General features: G+C 40.4%; 1 protein-coding gene across 1 annotated transcript in view; it reads right to left on the reverse strand.

Annotated features, from left to right (window-relative positions):
* The window catches only part of EIF4G2 (eukaryotic translation initiation factor 4 gamma, 2), a 12,647-nt gene that overhangs the window by 3,200 nt on the left and 921 nt on the right, over positions 1 to 8,526 (reverse strand). The window contains exons 3-18 of the mRNA XM_009892689.1: positions 7,642 to 7,752; positions 7,423 to 7,488; positions 6,867 to 6,992; positions 6,388 to 6,490; positions 4,878 to 5,009; positions 4,718 to 4,784; positions 4,483 to 4,634; positions 3,926 to 4,036; positions 3,256 to 3,339; positions 3,078 to 3,176; positions 2,699 to 2,840; positions 2,447 to 2,607; positions 1,906 to 2,019; positions 998 to 1,123; positions 648 to 752; positions 307 to 546 (exon numbers count right to left, since the gene is read on the reverse strand). Coding sequence (XP_009890991.1) covers positions 307 to 546; positions 648 to 752; positions 998 to 1,123; positions 1,906 to 2,019; positions 2,447 to 2,607; positions 2,699 to 2,840; positions 3,078 to 3,176; positions 3,256 to 3,339; positions 3,926 to 4,036; positions 4,483 to 4,634; positions 4,718 to 4,784; positions 4,878 to 5,009; positions 6,388 to 6,490; positions 6,867 to 6,992; positions 7,423 to 7,488; positions 7,642 to 7,752 — 1,939 coding nt within the window. The remainder of the gene's footprint in view (positions 1 to 306; positions 547 to 647; positions 753 to 997; positions 1,124 to 1,905; positions 2,020 to 2,446; positions 2,608 to 2,698; positions 2,841 to 3,077; positions 3,177 to 3,255; positions 3,340 to 3,925; positions 4,037 to 4,482; positions 4,635 to 4,717; positions 4,785 to 4,877; positions 5,010 to 6,387; positions 6,491 to 6,866; positions 6,993 to 7,422; positions 7,489 to 7,641; positions 7,753 to 8,526) is intronic.

Below are 8,526 nucleotides of genomic sequence, written 5' to 3' on the forward strand. Positions count from 1 at the left end.
TTTTGTTCTTGTGCACAATAATACTCTTACTACAAAGGAGCCTCACACTTCTCTTCTGCATTGAATCACCTGCCAAGAGGTTCCCCATTTCCAGCTCCTGAAATCCTGTACCTATGTTTTTTCCTTTCATCACTTCTTATGCCCCTCACAGGTTTATGTTTTGTTACCTCCTCAGATCAACAGGACTTAAAAATTGCACACTGCCTTTATGCTTATGTTTTGTTACCTCCTCAGATCAACAGGACTTAAAAATTGCACACTGCCTTTACGCAAGCTAAACATCACGAACAACCAAGCGACAAAGACTGTGGGCCTATTAAACTGCAGTACCTGCATGAAGTTGTCACTTGTGGCTATTCCCTCCTGCTTGAGCAAGCTGATCAAGGTACTTGCTTTCTCTTTGTCTTCATCTGATCTATCTAGGGATTGAATGATTACTTTGCTCAACATCTCAGGAATGAAGTGTTTTGGAGCTCTCATTTCTCTCACAGTATTGACAGCATCGTTAGCATTTCCATTGTTCAGATACTCAGTCACAACAGCTTCCTAGAGGGGGAAAAAAAGGAAGAAACGAATCTATAGTTAAACATTCATTTTTAAAGAGCATGCACAAGGCTTCAAGAAGCACTACTACAAACTTAACTTACAGTTTGTTTAAGTAGCTCTTCTTTAGATGGAGGTGGTTTCTTGGTGGTCTTTGCAGGCTTTTCTTGTATAAGTGGTGGATTTGTTTTCAGACCAAGTTGAGGAGGCTGAAAAAGACAGTACCAGAATTTGTTTCTTTGCTGTACATCTACCTACATTTATATTAAAAACACTAAATACGTACAAAGGCACATGAAAGTAAAATTAGGGTTTCAGACATTATTTTCATACATCCTGCTCTGTGCAATGAGACTTCTCTCTCCCCTCCCGTAGTGGAAACTGGCTGAAGTTTTACATGCACAAAAAAAAAAATTAAGTATAGCCAACAATATACAGCAGTTTTTACGTTTACCTGTCCCAAAGGTGGCGTCTGAGTGCGTGGTGGTTGAGCACTGGGAGGAATCATAGTTATCTGGGGCTGAAGCTTTGGCACTTGGTTTTTATTCATTAGAAAAGACTGAGCAGGTCTCAGGCTAATCTGTAAACAGGTAAGTCAGAAAAAAATTCAAACTGTTTTAAGTATTCTGACCAAGAATACACAGCCATGGACTCACACCAACTGATCCCACCGAAGCATGACTTTTCAGTTTCTACAACGTTAACACTCAAATACAGATTAAGCCACACGTGTACTGAAATTCCCCGAAAAGCACAACTCAATAAATCACAACTTGCTCCAAGTTACTGATATTTAGTTCCATTGGTATTAAGATCTGGAATTGCTCCTTTTAGATGCAGTATGTTAGAGACCCAAGAAGATATGTTTGCTGATGTATTTTACAGCCAAGATAAAACTCAGTATACTAATTGCTCAGTAATCAGGATACAAGTCTGGTTAACACTCAAAATAACAATGCCATTTACTTCGCATTTGACATTTTGCCTATTAACCAGTTCTTAAAAAAAAAATTTAGCCTGGTCCAGCACTTCAGGGTTTCTTAAATTCAGGATTTTCTGAAGTTTTAATTAAATGTATTGTTATCAATATGATGCATGGGAACTGATGTCAGAGTAGTGTTCCTGGGGAGGTGTGGGGGAAGGAGGGGACACCCCAAGAAATTGCCCTCATATCTCAGTCTTGCTCATAGGACGCTGGATACCCTAAGGAAAGTGAGGGGGGTAAGGTGAAAGAGGAAGGGACAAAGAAGGAGGAGGAGAAGGAGAAAGAGTTCCAGCATTAGTCCTCATAATAACGCGTCTTGCTATAATCATTGGGCAATATTCAGAATAGGCTTTAAGTAATGTAGGCATGTAATGTACCTCATCTGCATTAAGCTGTCCTTTCTTAGAAAACCGAGGTGGCATATCCTTCGACTGTCCTTGTTGCTGGGATAAGAGTCCCTGATTCTGGTTATGGTAGAGCTGGCTTTGCCCCTATTTCAGAAAGGGAGATATAGAGAAAGAAGTGCAGATGATGGAGTGGCGTACATCATATGGTAAGTAGTACCAGAGGGACCAGAGGCACAAAGATTCTATTTGCCAGGAAGGGAGAAAGAAGGAGCAGGGGTGGTGGGAGAGTAGCATCTATCCCTAAAAACAGGGCTATCTTTTAAATAAAACACACCATTCTGACCCACCAAAGCCACATGCACCTTTTCTTGCAGTAAAAAAAAAAGAGTGTATTCCCTGCATCTCTTGCACAATTTAAAAAGTGGTTTAGAATTTTTGTTTCAGCTGAGCATCAGTTCTTATCAGAATCAAATCTGAGGAAGTCATAAGCAGACTATAATCCATAACATACGCATCTGTAGAAGAGCTTCTAAACATGCTGAAGTCACCCTGTGAACAACATTTTCCTTACCTGACTTTTCAGAAAAGATTTGCCTAGTTCTCCAAACTGGGATTGAGCAGAAGGCATGAGGTGACCCCCATGGCCATTGAAAAGTTGGTTTGAACGATGGCGTCCCATGGTGGGTGAAAATCTATCCTGAATAACCCCTGGACCAGTACCAATTCCGCTACCTATGTTATCAAGGAGAGAAAACACAGTTTTAGTTCATGTTCAATACAGCGCAGCTGCAGCCAACACATCAGCCTTGCCACTCCAGTGTACCTGGCATTTGTCCAAACATATCAGCAAGCCCTCCGAGTGGGTCCCTGTCAAGTTTCATCCTGGGTGGCATAAAGGGTCCCTCCAGAAAGAAGTCGCTTCTCATCCCTTGAGACATAGGAGCAGGAATAAAAACTCCCAGATCCTTTAAAATAGGAATTATGGTTTTGGTCAGTTTGGAGTAACAATCCAAGACAGTCAAGTTTTTAGCCCTGAACTATAAAAGTCTATCTGATTTTAACCATTAACCCCTCACCATCACACTCCAAGAACTACTTGTAACTACACAGCATAAGTTTTGTGACACAGAGTAAACAGCATAAAGATTCATGTTAAAATATGTAAGCAAAAGCAAGCACAAGACTTTACACGCAACACTTACTTTTACTGCATCTTGACGGATTTGATTGATAGTCTTTGGTCCATTGTCAAGAAAAGCTTTGCGAGGAACCCAGTTGTGTTCTCTCAACTCCACAGTATCCTTGGAACATAATCAATTATTAGGAACGTATCAAGACAACTTTGCAAGAAACAGGAAACAGTAAGCCATTTTATCATACCTGCAGCAGGAAACGAATCCTTGCTGGCAATTCCTTACTTGACATCAAGGAGCGCATACGGGCAAAGTACTGATCCATTAAGGACTGGGGGAACAAAAGTGATGTTACAAGTGAGGGCTAGTTCTATCAATGCCTTGAGTATTTTCAAGAAAGGTGACCACGTTGAAGGCATCTAAGATCAAGTAATAGAACAAATGCCCTTCCCTGCCATCTCAATCTCCTTGACAGCTTAAGGAGAGCTAATGCATCAGGACATCCCAGAGTTGATGAAAACATGCCAAAATTTTAATTACTGCAACATCATTTCAAGTTGACATTCAGAACTTGCAATTCAAGGTCCAAAACATATCCGTCATCACCTAGTTGTGTTCAGAATAGTTGCTCATCACATCTTTTCAAGGAGCCTTTAGCAAAACAACGTTCTTAATTTTATGACTTCCTACTGACCCTAACTGCATTCTGGAAAGACATTTAAAACCATTTCAAAGATTGGCTCCTTTTGCTATGAAGAGATTTGATGCAGGAGCAATTGCTGGCACTCTTGTTCTCTGAAAGTTAGACCTCAGTTCTGTACTTATGAATAGAACATTGAATACAGAAGGTTCAGGCACTTAAAAGTCTTAGCCACAGAATTTAACTATTTCAATGACTGTAGTGGAGATGTACACACCTTGGCTTTCGCATGGTCTAATCTAGGTCCCACTGTCCTCATTATCTGACAGAGGCACTCCAAATCCTCCCCCATATCTTTGAGTTGGACTCTCTTCTTCTTTTCCAAAAGCTGAAATATTAAAGGGGAATTAGGCATTTCAACATATTATAAATGACAGCTTATACTAAGCGACAACTTTGCACACAAAGACATGCGGAAACATTTAATCTTGTTCTTAAGACAAGCAGACTTGAAAATAACATTTTAAGAATTGCTAAAATACTTATTACTCATAAGAGTAGGTACTTTGAAGTACCTGCGGTATTTCTGTCTAGGCCAAACTAAATCTTCATTTGGAAACAATTCCCATAGCTTTGAACAAAGCCAATTTTACTTTTTAATCACACCAAAGACTGCTTCTTTCAAGCAGTGAGGGGTAAATAATAGACAGGAAACATCTTTGTGGTGTTTTATGCTCCAAGATTCCCAAAGCGACAAAAGCATTTACATTTTTTAGTTTAGAAGTCCTGGTTTGCTCTTAGCCCCCCCCCCCCCCCCCCAGTCTGAATACTCACTGTTTTGATGCACTTATGAAGGATAGATTCATGAATAAGATCAAGCTTGCCAAGTTCTCCAATGAATTTGATGTTCCCCAGCATCTTGATCTTGGCAATGGCTCTCTGTTCCTCCTCCTCAGGGAGGAGGGGACCATCATGCTTATCATAGACTGGAAAACAAAGAAGCCTGTTTAACATGGCTGTGGAAAGAGAAGATAAATAAATTCTGTATTAAAGTGGTTTTAGAGCTTACTATCAACATTTCTGGTTCGGTTTTCAAATTCATCTTGAAGTTTAGATATTAGGAGGCGTCTGAATGTCTAGGAAAAGAGAACAAAGAAAACAATTAAGCTAATCAGTGCAACTATACATACAAGCAAAATTTATCATTCCAGACTGAGAGGTATACTCACTGTGCTTTGCTTCTGTCCTGGATGACTCTCTGCTGATGGGCCATCAAAGTTGGGTGCATCTTCTGCCAGTCGCAGACATAGTTGAGCATACAGCGAGCTATACTTGGGCTCTTCAAGGGCTTTGTCTACGATCTAAATAAAGTTAGAGTAAGGTAGCATGTAGTAGTAGGACACTCATTATTATGAAAGTGAGTTGCAAGACATAATGGAGTATTAGCACTCTATGTGATCTAACAACATCTAAATTTTTTTTGCTATTTAATTAAACATTCAGAACATACAGAAAAAGTGGATTTTGTTTTAACACTAGTGTTAATGCTGAAGCAAAACAAAAAGCTACTCTATAGAACCACAGAATCATCCAGGTTGGAAGGGACCTTTAAGATTATCAAATCCAATCATTAACCCAACACCATCAAGTTACTACTAAGTCATACTCCCAAGTACCATGTCTACCCATCTTGTAAATACCTCCAGGGATAGTGATTCAACCACTTTCCCGGGCAGCCTGTTTCACTATTTGATAACCCTTTCGGTAAAGAAATTTTTTCTAATATCCAATCTAAACCTCCCCTGGCACAACTTGAGGCCATTTCCTCTTGTCCTATCACTTGTTACTAACAAGAAGATCCCCACCTCTCTACAGCCTCCTTTCAGGTAGTTGTAGAGAGCAATAAGGTCTCCCTTCAGCCTCCTTTTCTCCAGGCTTAACAACCCCAGTTCCCTTAGGCAATCCTCGTACGACTTGTTCTCTAGACCCCTCACCAGCTTCGTTGTCCTTCTCTGGACACACTCCAGAATATGTCATTCTTGTAATGAGGAGCCCAAAACTGAACACAGTATGTGCGGCCTCACCAGTGCCAAGTACAGTGGGACAATCGCTTCCTTAGTCCTGCCCATCACACTATTCCCAATACAGGCCAGGATGCTGTTGGCCTCTTGGCCACTGGGCACACCAGTGGCTCATATTCATCCAGCTGTCAACCAACACCCCCAGGGCCTTTTCCACCAGTCTATGCTACCAAAGAGCTTCTATAATCCTTAGCCAATGAATGGGACATACTTGAAGTTTATCATCAGAATATCAAAAGTGCATTGCCAATCTGATCTCAGATTAAACAAAGTGACATAGTTAAATCAGTGTACCAAGAGCTCTTGGCGTATTTTCCAAGACCATTAGGCTTGTTCATCAGGGAAACAGGAAGAGGGAGGCCAATGAAGTAAGACCGCTAACTAACATCTTTGATTATAAAAATACTAAAAAACCCCGAACTAAAAATCCCTGATCATGTCTAGTAATTCCTGAAACTTCTAAAACAGAAAGTTAGAGCATTAAGTCTACTTCCTTCCCAGTAGATCCTTTTCACATAAATATCACTCCTGCTTTTTGTGTCTGTCTGGATTATCACACACATTAGCCATGTTACTTCTGTACTGCACCAAAACCAGCCAACCTCTTTATTTCCAATACGCATGAAAACTGTAGTTAATAGTAATGCAGCCAGCTTACCAGCAGTATGACCCCTTTTAGGATGAGCTTAGATTCTACACCCACATTGAGGAGCTCAAGGCATAGCTTGTCAAACTTTTCAGGAGTAAGCTTATTTAGTATGCTAAAGAGGAACAAACAACAAAAAAATCCAGATTACAGATATTATAAGCATGCTAACACGTAATTTTACCTTTACTTTGTAAGTCTACTAAAAAAATTGAAAAATATAGTTTTCTATTCAACTATTTTTTTTTAAATCTTTAGAATGTAAAGTATTATTGAGAAGACTAATCCTCTCCCAAGAACTACTTGAAGTGTTTGCTGCTGCTGGCATATCAGTTTGTGCTTCCTTCCCTGCAAAGAGGGCCATGCACACACATGCCACCCCCCGAACTCAACACTCACATGTCTTCTTTTCCTCCAGCCCACTTAGAGACACATATTGCTGAAGAAAACAGTAAGGAAAGAAAAAAAAATAAATCTTACAAAGAACTTACCCTCTTACTTTCCTGAAGATTGCATCATGTCGTTCTTTGTCGTTTGCGGAGTCGTCATCTCGTCTAGTGCTTCGTGAAGGAATCCATTTCTGAGCGTTTTGCCCTGGGGTTTTCCCCAGGAACTCGCTGTAATATTTTTAAGAATATGATTGTTAAACAGAAACAGTTTAAAGAACTGGCCTTTTAACCTTTCACTATTGCCTTACACTAATCCTGTTATTAGCTTTGTTAGGAGCATGCACGTACCCCTACCAACATTGGGACATCTGTTGCACAGTAAAGTATTCACTCCACAATAATGAAAAAGAGATCCAATAAAACCCTCTCAACCTTTCCAGTAAAATGCATGAAAGCATCCGAGCACCTCATATCACTCATGATGCACGCTTTCAACAGATTATATGCTATCCTGCCACAGACTGGAGGACATCAGCATGTCATGAACTCACTCAGTACTCCTTGTACAACTTTAAAGATACTACCTCTTCAACTTCATATTCACCATCAAGCATTCTGCCTTTAAAATCATGCCAAATCGAAGAGCAGGATGACATACCTGTTGCTGGCAGTCTTGGGATAGTGCTGAGGTGCACCCCTACCACCTCCTCCGCCTGAAGAAGCACTGTTAAAAACAACCATGTAATGTTGTGTGAGTTCAAAATCCCAATGCTTTCAATTACATGTCAGTTTTGGCATTAACATAACACAAATTTAATTTCTCCTTAAAGGGCAGTTTCCACTGCCAAGTGTTCAAACAAACAAAAAGCACTAGTACCTGAAACGAGAAGCACCCCCTTCTGCAATCGCACTCTCCACTTTGGCGGCTTGACAACGAAGAATCTTCAAAAGAATAAAATTAAACTGACGGGGTGGGGAAAAACAAAACCTAGAAAGACAAATCAAGCATTCATATTATAGTTGTTTTACTAGCAGCCATAGTACCTAACTTACAATAAGAGTACAAATGTTTGTTAGAGAAGAGAAACCCTCAAACACTAAGCCTCATGCAAGGTAAGAAAACTCTTATTCATGCATTACTCAATAGTACTCACAGAAAGACCAATTTCATCATTATAGCCATCTTTTTTAACGGAGGTGAGAGAGGACAGATAAGGGAATCATGGACTGAGAAAGTAAGAACCTCAAATTTACCCTGTCAACTCCCTAAAAGCACTTGCAGAAAAAAAGGTTATTTTTTTCTGCTAGTACAGCATAATTAAATGAATCCTTCACTGATACACTTTACAAACTATGATTATGGGAAGACAAAGTAGTCAAGTTTCAAAGTGAGAAACACCAAAACACAAAATGCACACTAACTATAGCAAAAGGGATGTATTCTACCATCCGAGTCCAAACGGCCAATGAAGCTATTTAATAACGAAAAAAAAAAAAAAAAAAATCGCCCCTCATCACCTCAAATTTTAGCTTGCAAGACAGCAGCAAGAAGAAAAACTTCACTGCATTGCTCACGCAGCAGAAAGCTAATCAAGGGGACAGAAACGCCTGGGGGGCACGTAGGAAAACCACACAGGCATTTTGAGCCTCCATCACAGATCTGCTTCGAGACATTACGGTACTGAGCACGCAGTCACCTCCTCGGCAAGCCCAACAGAACGCAGCCCGCCCCGGGAAGGCGGCGGCCGTTACCCCCGCGCCC

The sequence above is a fragment of the Charadrius vociferus genome, unplaced genomic scaffold (assembly GCF_000708025.1).
Source record: "Charadrius vociferus isolate BGI_N301 unplaced genomic scaffold, ASM70802v2 scaffold19, whole genome shotgun sequence".
Classification (NCBI taxonomy): Eukaryota; Metazoa; Chordata; class Aves; order Charadriiformes; family Charadriidae; genus Charadrius; species Charadrius vociferus.